Source organism: Dendrobates tinctorius, unplaced genomic scaffold, assembly GCF_039654945.1.
Source record: "Dendrobates tinctorius isolate UK_male_01 unplaced genomic scaffold, ASM3965494v1 ptg000240l, whole genome shotgun sequence".
NCBI classification, from domain to species: Eukaryota; Metazoa; Chordata; class Amphibia; order Anura; family Dendrobatidae; genus Dendrobates; species Dendrobates tinctorius.
The window spans coordinates 9098326-9119949 of NW_027361907.1; the positions used below are offsets into that span (position 1 = coordinate 9098326).

Consider the following 21624-nt stretch of genomic DNA (forward strand, 5'->3'; position numbering starts at 1 on the left):
ATGAAAAGGGACTGTATGGTAGGAGACCCAGGAAGACCCCACTTCTTACCCTGAGACACAAAAAAGCCAGGCTTGAGTTTGCCAAAACTTACCTGAAAAAGCCTAAAACGTTTTGGAAGAATGTTCTCTGGTCAGATGAGACAAAAGTAGAGCTTTTTGGGCAAAGGCATCAACATAGAGTTTACAGGAGAAAAAAAGAGTCATTCAAAGAAAAGAACACGGTCCCTACAGTCAAACATGGCCGAGGTTCCCTGATGTTTTGGGGTTGCTTTGCTGCCTCTGTCACTGGACTGCTTGACCGTGTGCATGGCATTATGAAGTCTGAAGACTACCAACAAATTTTGCAGCATAATGTAGGGCCCAGTGTGAGAAAGCTGGGTCTCCCTCAGAGGTCATGGGTCTTCCAGCAGGACAATGACCCAAAACACGCTTCAAAAAGCACTAGAAAATGGTTTGAGAGAAAGCACTGGAGACTTCTAAGGTGGGCAGCAATGAGTCCAGACCTGAATCCCATAGAACACCTGTAGAGAGATCTAAAAATGGCAGTTTGGAGAAGGCACCCTTCAAATATCAAGCACCTGGAGCAGTTTGCCAAAGAAGAATGGTCTAAAATTCCAGCAGAGCATTGTAAGAAACTCATTGATGGTTACCGGAAGCGGTTGGTCGTAGTTATTTTGGCTAAAGGTTGTGCAACCAAGTATTAGGCTGAGGGTGCCAATACTTTTGTCTGGCCCATTTTTGGAGTTTTGTGTGAAATGATCAATGTTTTGCTTTTTGCTTCATTCTCTTTTGTGTTTTTTTTTCATGTAAGACAAATTAAATGAAGATAATAATACCAAAGAATTTGTGTTTGCAATCATTTTCAGGAAGAAACTGAGTATTATCTGACAGAATTGCAGGGGTGTCAATACTTTTGGCCACAACTGTATCTATGTATACAGCAGCTGAGATAAAGCAACGTGATACACAGAATCTAAAATATTTCTGAAATTAGGGAATAAAGGAATAAAATCCCATTTTGTATAAATATATGTACAATTACTCTACCTGCAGATATGTTGTTTCTCTGCACAGATTCTCTTTTTTAATGTGCTTATATTTTATGTCTTTTTGTAATACAAGAAAGTTTTACTCAATTTTATTTATTGGGCGTATTCTTCTTATTTTTCTATGTTTTTTCCAATGTTTTAGATTTTTTAGTCAGATGTTTGTATGGTTAATGAAGTATAAGTATTTCACAAGTTTTTACACTTTTATTGACAAATAAATGAAGATTATGTAAAGACTCAGTTGACCATTATTTTTCAAGACCTCCTTAACCCCTTTCCTACATTGGACGTACTATTCCGTCCATGTGACCTGGGACCTAAGTCCCAAGGACGGAATAGTACGTCTAATGCGATCAGTGGCACTCACGTGGTGAGCGCCGCTGATCGCGGCCGGGTGTCAGCTGATTATCACAACAGCTGACACCCGGCACAATGTGTCATGGGAGGTCATGGACCGCCTCCAACACGTTAACCCCTGGCACACCGCGATCAAACATGATCGCGGTGTACCGGGGATTAAAGGAAGCATTGGCAGGGAGGGGGCAGCGCCGCTGCGGGGGTCGCTTTCCCTGCAGGTTCCTGGATCCAATATGGCGACGGGGACCTTCGGGGGCCTGCAGGGAGCCGGCTTCCTCACTGCCCACAGAGCGCAGGCATGAGGAAGCCTGCAGCAGTGCGTGTGACAGATCGCTGATCTGTCACAGCGGTCTGTGATGTGACAGATCAGCGATCTGTCACAGGACAGTGATGTCCCCCATGGGACATTATAATAAAGTAAAAAAAAAAAATATTCCCTAATAAATTCATTTTTTTAAAATAAAAAAACAATAAAAGTACACATATTTGGTATCGCCGTGTCCGTAATGACCCACCCTATAAAACTGTCCCATTAGTTAACCCCTTTAGGGAACCCCTTAAAAAATAATAAAAAAACGAAGCAAAAAATAATGATTTATTATCATACCGCCGAACAAAAAGTGCAATAACGCACGATCAAAAAGACGCATATAAATATCCATGGTACCGCTGAAAACGTCATCTTGTCCTGCAAAAAACGAGCCACCACACAGCATCATCAGCGAAAAAATAAAAAAGTTATAGCCCGCAGAATAAAGCGAAGCAAAAATAATTATTTTTTATATAGAGATTGTTTTCATTGCATAAAACCGCCACAACATAAAAAAATGACATAAATGAGGTATCGCTGTAACCGTACTGCCCCGAAGAATAAAACCGCTTTATCAATTTTGCCGTACACGGAACGGTGTAAAAGCACCCCCCAAAAGAAATTCATGAAACGCGGAATAAAAGGCGATCAAAAAATGTCACGTGCCCGAAAATGGTACAAATAAAAATGTCAAATATGGCAAAAAATAAGTCCTCACATGACTCGGTGGGTCAAAATATGGAAAAATTATAGCTCTCAAAAATGTGGTGATGCATAAGCTATTTTTACAATAAAAAGCGTCTTTTAGCGTATGACAGCTGACAAAAATGAAAAAAACCCGCCATAAATAGTAAATCATACCCCCCGTTATCACCCAATTAGGCTGGTTTCACACTTGCGTTTTTTTGCGCTGTATTTTAGCGCTAAAAAACGCATGCGCTTTTTTTCCCTATATTTTGCATGGGATGCGCTTATGCGTTTGTATGCGTTTTTACACTTATGTGTTTTTTGTGGTGTGCGCTCGGGCGCACAAAATGCATCCTGTTGCATTTTTTGGGCGTCCGACTTGCCTCAAAAAAAAGCATGCGCGCGCAATGCGTTTTTTTTACAGCAAGACACCCATTGTAAGTCTATGGGTGCGCATACTTGCGCATTGGCATGCTCATGTATGCGTTTTTTTGCGCATGCGTTTTTTTGTTGACCATTGGTTAGACAATGGAAATTAGGGGTTTGGGTTAGAGTTAGGGTTAGTTAAGAGGGGTTAGGGTTTGGGTTAGGGTTAGTATGGTTTAGTTAAGGGTTAGGGTTTAGGGTTAGTTAGGGTGTGGGTTAGGGTTAGCAGGGTTTGGTTAAGGGTTAGGGTTAGTATGGTTTGGTTAAGGGTTAGGGTTAGTAGGGTTTGGTTAAGGATTAGGGTTAGTATGGTTTGGTTAAGGGTTAGGGTTAGTAAAGTCATGGTTTGGGTTAGTGTTAATCCTAACCCTATCTTGATTTTTTTGGTGAGGCCAACTAATGTTGGAAAAAACGCAAACGCGGTAAAAACGCATACAAACGCTGCGTTTTTTTCATGCATGCGCATAAAAATGCTTGAAAAAAACGCATCATTTGTATGCGTTTGTATGCGTTTTTTCCATGCGTTTTTTTGTGGGAAAAACGCGCTGCAAAAAAAAGCAAGTGTGAAAGTAGCTTTAGTTAGGGAAAAATAATAAAATAATTTTTTTTAAATTTATTTCCATTTTCCCATTAGGGTTAGGGCTCGGGTCAGAGCTAGGGTTAGGGGTAGGGTTAGGTTTGGAGTTAGAATTGGGGGATTTCCACTGTTTTGGCACATCAGGGGCTTTCCAAACGCGACATGGCGTCCTATCTCAATTCCAGCCAAAAAAGTTAAATGGTGCTGCTTCCCTTCCGAGCTCTGCCATGTGCCCAAATAGTGGTTTACCCCCATATATGGGGTATCAGCGTACTCGGGACAAATTGCACAATAACTTTTAGGGGCCTGTTACTCTTGGGAAAATAAAAATTGGGGGTGAAAAGATCATTTTTGTGGAAAAAATATGATTTTTTTTTAATTGTACGGCTGTACGTTATAAACTTCTGTGAAGCACTTGGGGGTTCAAAGTGCCCACCACATATCTAGATAAGTTCCTTGGGGGTCTAGTTTCCACAATGGGGTCACTTGTGGGGGGTTTCCACTGTTGAGGCACATCAGGGGCTCTCCAAACGTGGCATGGCGTCCAATCTGAATTCCAGCCAATTTTGCAGTGAAAAAGTCAAATGGCGCTCCTTCCCTTCCGAGTTCTGCCATGTGCCCAAACAGTGGTTCCCCACACATATCAGGTATCGGCGTACTCAGGGCAAATTGCACAATATCTTTTGCAGTCCAATTTCTCCTGTTACCCTTGGTAAAATAAAAAAATTGAACCTGAAGTAATTTTTTTTGTGAAAAAAGTTAAATGTTCATTTTTTTAAACATTCAAAAATATCTATAAAGCACCTGAAGGGTTAATAAACTTCTTGAATGTGGTTTTGAGCACCTTGAGGGGTGCAGTTTTTAGAATGGTGTCACCTTTGGGTATTTTCTATCATATAGACCCCTCAAAGTGGCTTCAAATGTGATGTGGTCCCTAAAAATAAAATGGTGTTGTAAAAATGAGAAATCGCTGGTCAACTTTTAACCCTTATAACTTCCTAACAAAAAAAAATTTTGGTTCCCAAACTGCTGATGTAAAGTAAACAGGTGGGAAATGTTATCTATTAAGTTTTCTGAGTGCCATATCTCTGTGATTTAAGAGCATAAAAATTCAAAGTTGGAAAATTGCGAAATTTTCGCTAAATTTCCATTTTTTCACAAATAAGCGCAAGTTATATGAATTAAATTTTACCACTAACATGAAGTACAAGATGTCACGAGAAAACATTGTCAGAATCACCGGGATCCATGGAAGCGTTCCAGAGTTATTACCTCATAAAGGGACAGTGGTCAGAATTGTAAAAATTGGCCCGGGAGTTAACGTGCAAACCACCCTTGGTAGTGAAGGGGTTAAAGGGAATCTGTCAACCTTTTTTAGGACTATCAGCTGCCAGCATTGACATCAGGGGCTTGTCTACAGCATTCTGTAATGCTGTAGATAAGCCCCCGATGTATGAAGATGGGAGGCGCCGGACCGGAACACCCCCTCCAGTGAGTATAATCTAACGTGTCTTTCTTATCTTTCAGGTTACATCAGGGGCTTATCTACAGCATTACAGAATGCTGTAGATAAGCCTCTGATGTCAATGCCGGCAGCTGATAGTCCAAAAAAAGGGTGACAGATTCCCTTTAATTCACCTTGGCATGTTGGATATCAGCTTCTGGGACAAAGCCTGACTTATGACAACCCATTCTTGCCTAATCCGTTTATCACAATTTATGTGTTTTGTTTGTCCATCTGCTTTTGGAGGTTGACCACAGGTAGAATTGAGATGTGGGCATTTTTGTGGCCATGGACACAAAATTTCAATGTTTAGTTGTCTATTGCCTCGTGTCATGGTTGACCGTAATACTGGGAAAAGCATTGTTCATCACCAAATTGCTCTTGGATCATTGGGAGACGTTGCTCTTGGAAGATGTTTAGATACCATTCTTAATTCATGGCAGTGCAACATTGTAAGTGGGCATTGGATGAAAAGTAGCTCTACTCATGAATGGTCTCTGGATGCTTTACTGTTGACATGACAGACAGGACTCATGGTAGTGCTCAGCTTTTATTCTCCAGACAATCACTGTTCGCTTTTCGTGACTTTGCTACTGTCCCAAACCTTCATTATCACTCCTGTTTCTAGGTATTCATCTGGTCTGTACTATTCCATCTTCCAACTATGCTTTTTCCACCAATGGGCTTGAGGAACTCAACTTTGGGACTATTCTGCTGCCAGTTCGTACCTTCCTTTGTGGCAGGCAAGACGGCCAGAAATACTTTAAATTCCACACCTCAGTCAATGAAAAAGCGCCACATTATTTAGTGCCCTCCATGTCAGTGGCAAAGCATGGGTTTCCAGTGCCGAGGGCAAGGCAAGTATTTTGCACCCCTTAACACTCAACTCATGTATTGTAGTTTGAGGAAAATACTGATGTACTTATACTTTGACTTCCCATTTTTTTCTGCAATTTGCTGATCTCATGTAGAGAGTAATGCACACTCTTATTCCAAAGATGCAAAGAATTATTCATGTGCAGACATGTAACAGACATCAGGGGGTGCAGGGAGAAAAACAACCAGCTTATTTACGTTTCGACCTGGCTGTTTTTCACTACGTCGCTGGGTGGGGAGTTGGCGCTCCCGCTTCTAAGTCTGACGTGTTGTTCAATTTGCAACTAAATTCTAGCATATTTTGTCTTGTAACTCTTCGCCCTGTAGTCTCTCCCCAATAAGGTCCACAATCTATTCCATATCAACAATTAATAAAGTAAAATCAAGTACAACTATGTTCCCTTATCCTCTTAATAGATACAAATAACTACTAAGGCTGAATCCAGGAACCAGTTAAATCGTTATTTTAAGAATAAAAATGTATCTTCTATTGATAGGATAGGTGATAACCTACTATTTGCTGGGGGTCTAACTCTTGGGCCCTCCAATGATCCTGATAATAGTGTTCAGGTGTTCCTGTCCTCCGAGTCCTGCCTTGAATGGAGCAGATGTGCAGATTCTTGCATGTGCTTCATTTATTGTCTATGGGAAAGCCAAGGAGAGTATGAGGCTATTTTGGCAGTCCCAAAGACAAAGACCATGAATGGAGAGAAGCTCAAGCTTTTGGAACTCTGTTCCATTTATGATGAAGCGCTGCAAAGCTATTATCCTGTGGTGTTTCAGAGCCCTGTTCTCAAGATATGATAAAACCTTGGATTCTGGGAGTAATCCTTAAAGTTTTAAGAGGAAGAAAAGGTAATGAGCACTGAAATAAAAAGGTTAGATCTCAAACCGTTATCATGTAACCTGAAACTTGCAGCGTCAATCGTAACATTGCATCTAATGATTGGAAGTTTGGTTGCATCAACTTCAATGCCTTTATCATAAAGATTATGATGAGAATTATGATGAGAATAATTAGTTGGGTAGAAAGGCAAAATGAGCAATTGTACATACACAGTGCTATATAATATTATGAATGCAATTTATTAAGAGGATAAAAACTTTGATGGTCTTTCTTCTTTAACATTTCTGAGGTTTGATTTGTAGTCTGCTTTGGATACACTTGCTAGAAGTTGATAAGTACATGTCTGTGATTCTTCAGCCTTCACTCTTTAGTTTCCCTATTCATGGTGCGATAGGATGATCATATGAGAAACTGGCTGATGATTCTGTTGCTTGCCTAGATAACTAGTCTCCCAGATGTTGAATTAAGATACATTGCCTTTGTCTTAGAGAACTAAGATAGTATACACATTATATTTTTACACTAATCCAGACGTGAACCATGATTTCATGTAGACTTTAAAGGGGTTGTTTTGAGAAAGCTAGTTATTAGTTCACAGGATAGATGTTCCGTGGGTGTCCCCAATGGGGGAACTTGACCGCTGTAACAAAATGGAGCAGCAGGTCGAACACTCCACTCGACTCCCTAAGGGGCTGCCGAGCGATGTGCTAGGCTCTTCTAGCAGCCCCATATTGAATGATTGAGGCTGCAGTCAAGCATACGCATTTTCTGTTCCATTCTAATAGGGGTAAATGTTCTGCTTTTGCAAATCAATCCCAGAAGTTAGACACCCACCGACCAGCAAGTTATTTCCTATCCTGTGGATAGATGATAATTTGTTTTCCCGTGACAACTCCTTTAATGGAAAGAGCAGTTTGTATGTTCAGGTGTGTTCTCTTTCCTTAAAAGGAACCTGTCACGTGAAAAAAAAAACATAATTATCCTGCAGATGTGGTAATATACAGGTTAATAGCATCCTAAACCTGTTCTGAACGTTATTCCACCCGGTAGTGTTCTGGTTTCAACCACGGGGGTAGCACTGTGTATAGAGAGTCACTGCTCTGTGTATAGAGAGTGGCACCCCCGGCACTGACTGACAGCAGCTCAGCATTAGAGCCGGCTGTCAGTCAGTGCTGGGGGCACGGTTACAGCCGCCGCTCTCTATACACAGAGTAGTGACTTAAACCACGTCGGCAGTACTCCCGTGAATGAAACCTCAATGCTACCGGGAGGAATAAAAATAATTTCCTCCTGGCAATGGGGCACTAAGGGACGGGGGCTGGGCAGGTTCAGAATGCTTTTAATCTGCAGATTAACCCTACATCTGCAGGTTAATAGCATTTTTTCCACTTGACAGGTTCTCTTTAACCACCTTTCTCAACATACGCCTCATTTTGTTAATTTTTTCATTCTGCTTCATTGCAGACATTTGGTAAATTCAAAAAAGTTCTTTTTTTTCTCATTAATGTACACTCTGCACCCCATCTTGACTGAAAAAAACAGAAATGTATAAATTTTTGCAAATTTATTAAAAAGAAAAACAGAAATATCACATGGTCATAAGTATTCATACCCTTTGTTCAGTACTGAGTAGAGGCACCCTTTTGAGCTAGTACAGCCATGAGTCGTCTTCGGAATGATGCAAGTTTTTCACACCTGGATTTGGGGATCCTCTGCCATTCTTCCTTGTAGATCCTCTCCAGTACTGACAGGTTGAATGGTGAATGTTGGTGGACAGCCATTTTCAGGTCTCTCCAAAGATGCTCAATTGGGTTTAGATGAGGGCTCTGGTTAGGCCAGTCAAGAATGGTAAGAGTTGTTCTAAAGCCACTCCTTTGTTATTTTAGCTGTGTGCTTAGGGTCATTGTCTTGTTGGAAGGTGAACCTTCGGCCAAGTCTGAGGTCCAGAGCGCTCTGGAAGAGGTTTTCATCCAGTATATTTCTGTACTTGGCCGCATTCATGTTTCCTTCAATTGCAACCAGTTGTCCTGTCCCTGCAGCTGAAAAACACCCCCATAGCATGATGCTGCCATCATGTTTAACTTTTGGGATTGTATTGGGCAGGTGATGAGCAGTGTTTGGTTTTCTCCACACATACTGCTTAGAATTATCACCAAAATTATCACCAAAAAGTTCTGTCTTCGTTCTCAGCAGACCAGAGAAACTTATTTCTCATAGTCTGGGAGTCCTTCATGTGTTTTTTAGTAAACTCTATGTGGGCTTTGATTTGTCTTGCACTGAGGAGATATAAGATAAGAGACGTGGCACAACTGGTGTGGTGCACAGGTAGGGTCCCAAGCCAATTGCACTGAGGAGAGTCTTACGTCAGGCCACTCTGCCATAAATGCCTCACTGTTGGAGGGCTGCAGTGATAGTTGACTTTATGGCACTTTCTCCCATCTCCCTACTGCATCTGTGGAGCTCAGCCATTGTGATCTTGGGGTTCTTCTTCACCTCTCTCACAAAGGTTCTTCTCCCATGATTTGCTGGACAAGCAGGTCTAGGAAGACTTCTAGTGGTTCCAAACTTCTTCCATTTAAGGATTATGGAACCATGTCAAGGAGGATCACAAGGAAATGGACAGCATGTGACTTAAATATGAGTGTCTGAGCAAAGGGTCTGAATAATTCTGACCATGTGATATTTCAGTTTTTCTTTTCTAATAAACTTGCAAAAATTTCTACATTTCTGTTTTTTTCAGTCAAGATGGGGTGTAGAGTGTACATTAATGAGAAAAAAATGAACTTTTTTGAATTTACCAAATGGCTGCAATGAAACAGAATGAAAAATTTAAAGGGGTCTGAATACTTTCTGTACCCACTGTATTTTTTTTTTCCAATCCAGTGTGCCAGTACTGAGAAACCTAGTGTAGAAGAAGCCATATGCAAATCAGACTGGCGTACTACTGGGGGTGTGGTAATACCAGAAAAGCAGCCCTGTACTGACACGCCCCTGTTGCACCTCAGGCTTGATTTGCATATCTAATCTAAATTTCTCATGACTGGCACATCATATCTCTACAGAAAAGGTTTGTTTTTTTTTGAGAAGGAGGGCAGACGTCTTTGCAGCCATACCGCTGCTTCCATATGTAAAAACATTCTGAAAAAAGAATAGTGAAGGTTACACTCATCAGACATTTAAAAAAAAATAAAAAACTGTCATCCTATAATATTTTTTCTCTGCAAGGCACCTGCTCGATGTATGGCGTTACTATGTTGTGTTTCATTACGGTTTGCACAGAAAAGGGAAAATATTCCTGATCAGTGTGAACTGATCCTGACGTGATGATGAAGACTCATAATGACAGCACCTCCAATGGTGAGCGAGTCGCCTGTGTGTCGCGGAGCGGAGCCTGTGCTCACTTACCACCTCCTTTTGTGTCAGGCAAGGACCTGGAGCTAATTGAAATGCAGTGCTGGGGAGCTCTGCTGTAGCCTGGCTGCTTCTTCAGCAGGCGGAAGAAAATGCTTTCTGTGGACCTTTTCTCTAGCAAGTGAACGTCAACATTCGCAGAGATGGCCATAGAAGAACTGATGCAGAGATTAAATGCGGTTTTTCTAGATACTGGTAGGAGGAGTTGTCTGATCTTTATGTTCTTGCTCCATTTGTAGCGGACTCTCCTTCCAAGGTGCTTGGGGGGGCTGAATGTCATGGATGGCTACCCAGCTTTCTAGGGAGAAATCCGGCATGTGCACATGGCTTTACCTTGCTGCATGAATGCTGCTCATGGGGGAAGAGTCTAATTGCTGCAAGTTGGGGGTGTATATCTGTGCATGCTTTCAATGTCATTGGGGGTCTTCAGGATGCAGTTGGCATTTTCTGTATGTTCTAGCATCATCTCATTCTCTGGGTGCTGGATGCTCACCAGATCAGATTTGTGCATTTTCCTGCAGTGGAAATCGCTGTGTGCTGTTTTCCGCCTGTGTCGTATATCACTCCTGTGAAAGCTCAAGAACACAGCGTGGAATCTGCACTGAAACCTCAAGTGTTAATTAAAGGGACCATACATCACGAGGGCTTAATCGCACGGGAACAATACTTGGATGTTGGAATGACCACTCCAGCATAATGATTCCGTTACTATGGGAATAATAAGCTGACACATGGCGTTATTCTTGTGATAGAAAGGTCACTCGGAGAAAGCATCTTCATAGGAAGAAACGCACGATCGCTTATTTATTTTTTTAGCATCATATAAGCAATTTATGGTATAAGAGCTGCTTTTGTTTCTTTCTTTCAATCTATAGAAGTGACTGTTTCTAAACAATAATTGAACAATTTTGCATTATTTTGCCATCTGACTATCCATAATATAGTAGCTATATTTTATATATAGTAAACCTATTTTTATTTTTTTTCATATAAACATGACACATGAAAACGGCCACCTAAATAGGTCACTAAATGGTGATTTATGCATCGATCATGTGGAGAGCGGTCTGAACAGAAGACCCTGTCTAATCAAGAAAGTTTTGATTCTGTTTCTTTTTTTTTCCATACCAGACAAGGACCACGAGTAGAAGTATTAAAATAGATGTATTCTTCTTTTTGGATTATGTCCAAAATGTGAAGGAGGAAAAAAAAATGAATATTTATTTATAAAATGCACCAATGCTGTGCAAATGAAACTTGACATAACCGGTGGAGTTTTTACTGCTCTTTTACCAAGACTGTAGATGGGAAACACATGGGCCGATTTATAAGGAATGGCGTTGCACATCCTAGTCAGTCTTAATAAAGGAGCGTGATGGAGTAAGATTTGCCAGATTCATGCACCTTGCCAGAAATGCTACTCCAGTCAGGGAATAGAGTAACATTTTTCATGTAAGTTATGCTATTATAGTCATAATGCCAGACGTTAATGCTCCGTTCCTGGTGGGTTTCCTGCCTCCATCTATACTGTATGCAGTTTGAGCCATCCATCTGACATAAAAAGGTCTAATGGCCAAACATAAGTGCCTAAACAGAGGGCAGATTTGGTGGCTAATGGGTCAACAGCGTGCCCTATATATTTCCACTTCACTCTCCGCGATAGTATAATATACAATAAATGACAATCTTATTGTGTTACTTCTGTAAGGATTGACTTCTGTGGTTCTGACTCTGCTTAGTTTATGAATCCTGAATACGCTTTTGGAATTGACTCTTGAACTACCACTGGATACATAATAATTGATAGATCTATGTGGATCCACTGCAAGGATCACTACTGATCAGCAGAACAGAGGACTTGTGTTGTCAGCCTCAATGGTGCTCACTTCTTTGAGTCCTGACTGTAAGGGCTTTGGCAATGTCTATGGTGATCAAGGATTATGTGGTACATGGTTTGTCAGTCACCAGTTTCTGAATTCCTTATATAAAGATGACTATTAATTATTAGAGATTTTCCAATTAAAGAAAATGTGGAGCTCAACAATTAGAAATAGTACTCACCATTTCTTGGTCCTACACTGGCTCTACGTCACTTCTATGGTGTGTGTGTTTTACCTGCAAAGGTGACGTCAAATCGACAGCACACATCACTGCTGCATACAATCACTGAGCTTAATGGCTCTGCTGTTTTTGACGCCAAGAGCCACTGAGCTAAGTAATTTGGATCGGTAATGTGTTTTGTGGTCATGATGGCCCTGCTGCAACCAAAATATAGACTCTGGTGTAATGGAGGGCAAGTGGAGCGCCCTCACTCACCAGGGCCGTGGGGTACTCGGTACCGGGCCGGTTGATCTTCTCAACGAGGGGTTGTCATGGCAGCGGTGACCCGGTCCGTGGCCCTGGGGCTCCATTGCAAAGGGTTGTTTCAGTGCGCTTATGGTGGTGAAAGTTTATAAGTGATTCGTGACGCCACCTGTGGTGTTCGGCAATAGAGATGTAAGCCGACGCTGCAGACAGATCCTCTGGGACAGATGGTGTGGTGCAGCAGTGATGTTATAGCCCTCCACAGGCAGGGCTGTAGTCCCAGGGCAGTGTAAGTGAAGTGACACGTAGATGGTGTAGTGTCAGGTGCAAGGGATGTAGCAGTGCTTGGCAGGTTGGCGCCGGAATAAGCGGAGGACACCAGGGCATGTAGTTCCAAAGCTTTGCTCACAGTCTGTTGCAGGTACAGGTGCCCGCATACGTGCCGTGTCCTCCGGGTCAGGAGCTCAGCCAACTTCCAGACAAAATGAAGTACTCCTTTCCAACACTCCGCCAACATATGTGCCTTTTCTGAACGTCTCCTCTTATAGCGCCTAAGAATGAAGTACTCTCAGTACTGAGTTACACTGGAGTGCCTCCTGTCAGATGTTCCTATTAACTCTACTTGTACGGCAGACAGCTGTAGCCTGCTTCGGGGACTCCTTGCTACTAAGTCCCGGCTCACTAATATGTTGCTGTTGTGCCCCCAAGTCTTGTGTGGTAATAAAATGGTCACTACTTCTATTCCTCCGGTGTCTGCTGCAGGACCATTAGTATCTGTACAACCTGCGCTTAGAACTTGAAAAGGGTTCTCCTCTAACCCTGGTCCTTGTTCTTTTATTCTCCTCTCGTTCCGTGCTAATCCTTCTTCCCAATGGAGAATCAAGCTTCCTTTCTCTGTCTCCTTCCTGTGCCAGCAGACCCAGATCACTGTGGCCTGCTGCAGCACTTCCTTCTTCCATCCCTCTCCCGAGGATCTTCTCTGTCTCACACTCCGTCCGTCTACATCCTCCCTCTCTGACTGAGTGCAGGACTGACTGACTGACTCAACTCTTCCCGCTCTTTTATGTGAACTTAACTCCACCCACCTCCCAGCACGTTTCGTGTTCCAAGCAGGGAGCCACCGAGGGGTGCTATGCTATACTCCAAGCAGGGAGCCGCCGAAGGTGCTTTGCTACACTACTTTGTGGTGGGGGGGTGCAAGTGTTGAAGCGTGGTCAGGAGTCTCCACCTTACCTGGATAGTGGAGTACCACACCTCAGGAGGAGGTGCAGTACCTCTGTGGCGACTGAACCCTCAGGGGCGCCACACAAGTACTAAAGCTATTTATTTTTTTTACTTTATCAGTTGGGGTCCACTTTTGTAAAAGAGGAAAAAACCCTCTATTTGATGATGGAGTCCCTGTTAACTCAAAAGATCCTGTCAATGATCCAATCCACCGTGGTCAACCATTGCAGGGAGTTACACATAGTAGATATTTCTCTGCTGTTTAATTAATGTTCTGTGCACATGAATTGGCAACTCGGTATCGGTTCGGCCAGAATGGTACTATGAGAATCAGAGGCCTAGTGAAGAGCAATTTTCTTTCTTTTGGAAATTAAAGAATCTCAAGTGTTTTCTTGAGTTGTCTACTGAATATAAATTAGTCTTGGTTTTAGCATTCTGACAAATAGTATCACATGAGGCTAAAGTGTAATTTTTGAGAAATTTATGTTCCAATTCACTCTAAATTCTGTCATTCTGTTTGTAAAACTCTTGATGTGGACTGCCGACGACTGGTTCACATAAGTATCCGCATTCTACATGATTACTTGAAAGCTATTTTTTGTTGAGAAGATACACTGGGAATGTGCATGAATTTTTGAAAAATCTTGCCAGGGCAAATGTTCTCACAGTTAGGAAAGATCAACCACCACTGGATCTTTTCTTTCATCTTGGCAGGAATAGCCGTGGTTTTGTCTAAAGATTCATCAAAACGGGAATAGTCCTTTCTCACGCCAGTCTTTCTCGAATATAAGGCATCAAATTAATTACAAGACCCACAACACACTCCATGCACTACACCAGAAATGTAACTCTAGTCAGGGATTGAAGTAGCATTTCTGAGTATATAACACTGGAACATATGATGGACGGGCATGGCCCTGTCCTTGTCTCGGCTCCTACCCAGCTTTACTCATTTTGGCAGTGCTGATTCAAACTAGCATGAAAATGCCAAAATTTGCATCAACATCTCTCATTTTTCTCAATACTAATTTACTACATTCATGGCCAAAAGTTTTGAGACTGACACAAATTTTGGTTAACATGAACTTTGCTGGTTCTGTTTTTATAATGGAAATTTGCATTAATTCCAGTTTGTTATGAAGAAAAATGAGATAAATTGCAAAGTCATTCCTTGCTATGAAAATGCACTGTATCAGAAGAAAAACCTTTCCACTGAATTTCAACCCTACTACAAAATGACCTGCTTACATCATTTCAGTGATCTTCTTTTTGGCTCAGAAGAAAGTGTTGAAAAGGTGACTAATATAACTGTCACATTGTTTTAAATAGTAGAGCAAACTGGTTGCTTTAAAACGGAGCTGGTGCTTAACCCCTTTCTGACATCGGGCGTAAATTTACGCCGATGTTGGACTCCCTCCCTTTGATGTGGGCTCCGGCAGTGAGCCCACATCTTTTCCATTGGCAGTTTCCATCGCCACATGTCAGCTGTTTTGAACAGCTGACGTGCACGGAACAATTGCGGGTGGAATCCGTGGCTATTAACCCGTTAAATGCAACTGTCAAACTCGGACAGTGGCATTTAACATGCGCTTCCGGGAATCGTGACGGCAATCTGCCCATCGGTGACCCCCGTCACATGATTGCGGGTCACCGATGAGTTGGTATGACAACCAGAAGTCTCCTGGAGACCTCTATGGTTGTCAATGCCGGATTGCTATGAGCGCTGTCCGGTGGTCGGCGCTCATAGCAAGTTAGGTATTCTGCTACATACAGGTGATCACATCGCATGTATGTAGCAGAGCAGATTGGGTTATGGAAGCTTCTAGTCTCCCATAGAGACTATTGAAGCATGCCAAAAGTGGAAAAAAAATGTTTTTAAAAATATATATAAAAAATAAAAAAATATGCAAAAGTTCAAATCACCCCCATTTCGCCCCATTCAAAATAAAACATTTGGTATAGCTTCGTTCAGAATCACCTGATCTATCAATAAAAAAAAGGATTAACCTGATCGTTAAACGGCGTAGCGAGAAAAAGTCAAAACGCCAGAATTACGTTTTTTTGGTCGCTGTGACATTGCATTAAAATGCAATAACGGGCGATCAAAAGGTCGTATCTGTACTAAAGTGCTATCATTAAAAACATCAGCTCAGCACGCAAAAAATAAACCCCCACCCAACCCGAGATCACGAAAAATGGAGACGCTACGGGTATTAGAAAATGGCACAATTTTTTTTTTTTTTTTTCCACCACTTAGATAAAAAAGATCCTAGACATGTTTGGTGTCTATGAACTCGTAATGACCTGGAGAATCATAATGGCAGGTCAGTTGTAGCATATAGTGAACCTAGTAAAAAATCAAAACATCAAGTGTGGGATTGCTCTCTTTTTTGCAATTTCATTGCACTTTGAAAAACCAATGATGTCGTTCAAAAGTACTACTCGTCCTGCTGAAAACAAGCCCACACTTGGCCATGTTGACTGAAAAATAAAAAAAGTTATCGCTCTGGGAAGAAGGGGAGCAAAAATTGAAAATGAAAAACCAAAAATACTGCTGGTAGATAAAGGGTTGATATCATTTTTTTCTGCTAACCATGGTTATCTTCAAGGAATCACTTATTAGTCATCATTGCTTTACATTAAAAAAAGACTTTACAGGCAATGGCATTGCTGCTTGAAAGATTTCCCAAAATCAAGCATTTCTCAAATCGGTTCAATTGCTGCAAATAGGGTTTTGAGTAGACCAAATCCAGCCAGTGCCAGGACTATATCCTAAGTCCTCATTCAGACATCCATTTTTTCTCACGTACAAGAGTTTGATCAAAATATGATCAGGGTGATATCTGTTTTTCTTATATGTGAAGAAAAAAGTTTCTTCACCTTTTCCTATTTGACAGTCCATGAAATCATGGCATCTGAGTGCTGTCCAATGTTTTTTCATGGACCCATAGACTTACATTGCCAGTTTTCAACTGAGCCTCAGATCAAAATCTGACATGTCTCCATGATTTTCAATTGGACTACCCCAGCCACGAAAAATCATGGTAATATGAATGGCCCTATAGACTATTAAAGGTATGAGTGCTATCCGTGAAAACCACAGATAACTCTCATAGGTGAAAAATGGACGTCTGAATGAGCCCAAAGATCAGTATCAGTTCAACACCAGTGCACAGCTTGCTCAGGAATGGCAGCAGGCAGATATCCGTGCATCTGGATGCACAGTGAAGTGAAGGTTTTTACAGGCTGTCCTGGTGTCAAGAAAAGCCACAAAAAAGCCAATTCTTTCCAAGAAAAACATTAGGAATTAATAAATCATCAACACGTTCTTCGGTGGAGCTGATTTGTTTTCCGTTTTCATTTGGACTACCATGAGTTCTCTGTGTTATGCCAGCAGTAAAGCATCCCGAGACCATTTATGTGTGCCATAAATAAAGAACGATATCTAAATATTCTCCAAGAGCAACTTCTCCTAATGATATTGGAGCAAATTGGTAATGAACACTGTTTTTTTTTTTCCAGCATGATGAGAGACTGTTGTGAGTTCATTTTCCCCTTCACCATTGAGGTCTGATGAACTCCCTCTTCTGGTGAAGGAAGGTAGTGAGGCTGATTGCCAAGCACCTGAGCAGGATGATGATGACTGGGTGACTGGAATTGCTGACTGGATATAAGGCAGCCAACGCCCTTCTGCCTGGCTGGTGATTTCTCTGAGGGATTCTAGGAGACCAGTCTGATTCCTGCTCCTCAAAAGCTAAGTTTTCTGCTCTGCTTTTTGCATTTGTGTTTTGGTTTTGTTTTGCCTTGTTTTTCTGGATTTCTGCCATTCCCGGCTGGGGTGAGCTGAATTCCTTTTTGCTCTGTCTTCAGAAAATACCCGAGTATTGATATAGTCTTTTTGAAGCCTAGCGTCTTCAGGGCTTTTTTCCCTATCAGTCTGTTGGCTCTTGTTTTGATAGGGTTTTGGAGGATTGCAGACAGCAGCTTTTCTATCCTGTCCTATTTAGTTAGCTTGGGCCCCATCATTTGCTCAGCCAATCTTTCTATCTATGTGAGTGTTTTTTCATCTCGCTTCACCGTCATTATATGTTGGGGGCTGCCTATTGCTTTGGGGGCAGTTTAGATTTCCCTTTCTGTCTTTAGGCTATTTAGTTCTCCGGCTGTGATCGAGGGGTCTAGGGCACCGTAGGAACCCCCCACAGCTACTGCTAGTTGTTGTTGATAGGTTCAGGGGTCTGCAATCCGATAGCTGCCAACTTCTCTGGTTTTCTGGACTTAGCTAGTATTTCTGTTTTTGCCTCCTACGGTGACTCATTCATAACAAGAGACCTTGTCACAAGGCAAAAGTGATAACGAAGTGGCTCAGTGAACAGCATATTGAAATTTTGGGTCTATTGCGAGGAAACTCCTCAAATCTCAATTACATTAAGATCCTGTGCTCAATCCTCAAAAAGCAAGTGGTCAAATGAAAATACAGATAATGGGATGAGCTTCAAGCACTGGAGTTGCTATAAGTCAGGGCTTGGCCCATAAGCTGTTATCCAGCATGCCAGGTCGAAGGGCAGAAGTTTTGAAAAATAACGCCAGCACTGTAAATATCGAGTCTTTACATAAACCTGATGTATTTCTCAATAAAAGTGTAAAAACTTATGAGATTCATATAATTGTACTTCAGGAATCATAGAAACATCTGACTAAAAGATCTAAAAACACTGAAGCATCAAACTTTATGAAAACTAAAATTTGTGTTTGTCTCAGAACTTTTGGCCATGACTGTATTTATGTATATAAAACTGAGTGTATGTATATGTGTATTTATGTATCAAGCCATGCCCACTCCACATAGCCCCACCCACTGGTGACTGGAGTGCGGGGTGGCAGAGGTAAGGTGCGAGATGCAGGTGGAGAGCAGGGCTGCGGAGGGATAGAACATGATGGTGCATGGAGAGTGGGGCTGCAGAGGGAGAGAGCGGGAAGGCGGGTGGAAAGCATGGCTGTTAAGGGAGAGAGTAGGACGCACAGCTAGTTACTATGCCCGGGCAACACCGGGCTCTTCAGGTAGTATATAAAAATGCTAACAAAACACTTGACAGGCTGCAATTTGCATCACATGTTCTTTAAAGATGTTGTCTGTGACTTTCATGTTGATGACCTACTTTATTTGTAGTGCACACCAATCTCCTAATGATGACCTATCCTACAGACTTGTGAGACAAACCATTCGATCCAAGCTTGTGCTTCCTCTCACATCTATGGTTCTTTCGCAGGTTTCCTGCTTGAATTACATTCTCTCTGGTCAGAGTCATGTGATAGCGGCACCTCACATTGTCTGCACACAAGGTGGCGGCATTTACAAGTGGTCTCCCTCCCTTCTATAGAACAGCAAGAATCCCTAGAGTCCAAGTTTGACATCTAACTAATGTTATGAACAGAATTTAGAATACAAGATCAAAGGAAAGGAAAGGTTCTCATGACATTTTTAATTTGCCAGCACACAACCTAGTCTCCTGATTACTTAGTCTTACTTTGCTTCTAGTATGCAGTTATACCTATTGCACATGCATTATATATCCCATATACAGTGGTATGTAAAAGTTTAAGCACCCCTGGTCAAAATTACTGTTATGAACAGTTAAGCACATTGAAGATAAAATGATCTCTAAAAAGGCTGAACTTAAAGATGACACATTTCCTTTGTATTTTATGCAAAAAAATACATATTTTCATATTTTACACTTTAAAAATTACAAAAAGTTAAATGGGCTGATGCAAAAGTTTGGGCACCCTGCATCGTTAGTAGATAGTAGCACCCTCTTTTGCAAGTATTGTAGCTTGTAAACACTTTTTGTAGCCAATCAAGAATCTTTACATTCTTCTTTGAGGGCTTTTCAGCCATTCTTCCTTGAAAAATATTTCCAGTTCTGTGAGATTCCTTGGTTGTCTTACATGCACTGCTATTTTGAGGTCAAGCCACAGATTTTCAATGATGTTCAGATCAGGGGACTGTGAGGGCCATTGTAAAACCTTTTGAGGTAGTCGATTGTGGATTTTGGCATGTGTTTAGAATCATTATCCATGTGAAGAAGCCATCCTCTTTTCAACTTCAGTTTTTTACAGACTGAGTTATGTTTGCATCAAGAATTTGTTGAAATTTCACTGAATTCATTCTTCCGTCTACCAGTGAAATGTTCCCAGTGCCATTGGCTGCAACACAACCCCAAAGCATGATTGATCCACCCCAATGCTTTAATGGCTGGCGAGTTGTTCGTTTCCTGAAATTCTGTGCTTTTTTTTTTCTCCACACATATTTTTGTTCATTGTGACCTACAAGATCAATTTTAACCTCATCATTCGACAGGACTTGTTTCCAAAATGCATCAGGCTTGTTTAGATGTTCCTTTACATAATTCTGATGCTGAATATTATGGTGAGGATTCAGGAGAGGTTTTCTTTTAATGACTCTTTTATAAAGGCCATATTTGTGCAGGTTTCTCTGAATAGTAGAAGAATGTACCATAACTCCAGAGTCTGCTAAATCTTTCTGAAGGTCTTTTGCAGTTAAGCTGCTTCATGATCTGCACAGACATAGGAAGCAGTGATGTCACCAGTCTACTGGCCTCTGGATCACTGATACCTGTGATTGGTTGCAGCGGTCAAGTGATTTGAGCAGGGCGTCATTATATGTTTGATGGTTCGCTTTTCAAAGTCACCTGACTTCTGCAGCTAATCATAGGCAGCAGCAGTCCGATGACTGGGTGAACCTTGACATCTATAAATCCTGTGTCTGTGCAGACTATGGAGCAGCCTGTGCTAGTTCCTGGTGGGTGACTGGCCAAACTGATGGAGATTGTGCTTTGACCCCTTTTACATGATCTAATTATCTGACTATTTAAAATGTAAGATTATAATATCTTTATTTTTTGTTTTTGTTTTTTTTGAGGGGGGAGGAGGGAAGGGGTTTTTGGTTCATTGTAGTAAATGTATTTTTTAAGTCCTATATAGGTGGTCATTGGGAAAACTGTGGAAAAAAGCCCCACATCTACAGTCTAAGTAAAATCTGTCCATAAATAAGTTTGGTGGAAAAGAAATGAAACAAAAAATGTGCAGTTTTCACAGAAAAGCTTACGAAAGTAGCATCAAGGAGGGTATCTTAAACACAGATGTTAGGTGATTTGTGGGTGTGGATTAGTGGCCCTTGGGTGATGGTTGTGCACACAGTAGTAAAAAAAAATTGCATACTCTGTCCAATCTATTCTGCCACTGATTTTACATTCCAATGGACAATTACTGTATGTCACTAGTTATACAGCATTTCTGAGATAAGGCTAAGTTCACACGAGTGTCTAAAAAAAAATTAAGGACTTTCACCGAGAAAAAAAATGCTATTTTTCATATGTATGTAATCTGTATGGCGTTGTTTTTTATATATCAGCGGTTAATACAAGTTACAAGGCCAAAAACAATTTTCCTATGTTAATAATTGCTATGTATCCATAAATATCGGAAGCCGTATGGTTTATCCTTGTGAGATCCTTTTTTTTGCACCCATAGACTTACTTGGCAAGTCTACTCCGTAATACGGAAGAAACTAGTGAATTCTGCATTTTTTTTCACGCTGTTATTTTGGTATGTTAAAAAAAAATACTCTGTCATCTGAACAGCCCAATTAAATATCATTGATCCAAGTGTTGTCCTTTTTTTTTCTTTTCCATGAGCAGCACTTGGATCAAAAATACAGTAACATCAAGGAAGCCTAATAAAAAGTTAAAAGGAATCTGTCAGCAGTTTTTTCTGTGCAATCTGAAGGCAGCAGGTGACAGAGGCTGAAACACAGAATTGAGCGATGCTGCTCTTACCAAGCTCCGTGGTTTTATTTCCTTGCAATGACTCCTTTAGCACCAGGAGCTTATAATTCCTGGGACATTGCAGGTGTGTCTCCTGGTTTGACTCCACCCCCTTCTTTGATAAGCACCTCACTGGCTATGGACATTATATATACAGAACTTGGTGTGGGCGGGGTTAGCTTTCTCAGCTATGCATCATTGCTAAAGC

At 41.3% G+C, this 21624-nt stretch overlaps 1 protein-coding gene across 5 annotated transcripts in view; it reads left to right on the forward strand.

The window, feature by feature from the left end:
* The window catches only part of MCF2L (MCF.2 cell line derived transforming sequence like), a 309764-nt gene that overhangs the window by 69854 nt on the left and 218286 nt on the right, over positions 1–21624 (forward strand). Inside the window, exon 1 of one of the 5 annotated variants that reach the window (XM_073556855.1) lies at positions 9936–10239. The exons of the other annotated variants lie outside the window; for them this stretch is intronic. Coding sequence (XP_073412956.1) covers positions 10188–10239 — 52 coding nt within the window. The 5' untranslated portion in view covers positions 9936–10187. Of the gene's footprint in view, positions 1–9935; positions 10240–21624 lie in introns of those variants that run through there. 5 annotated transcript variants of the gene reach the window in all.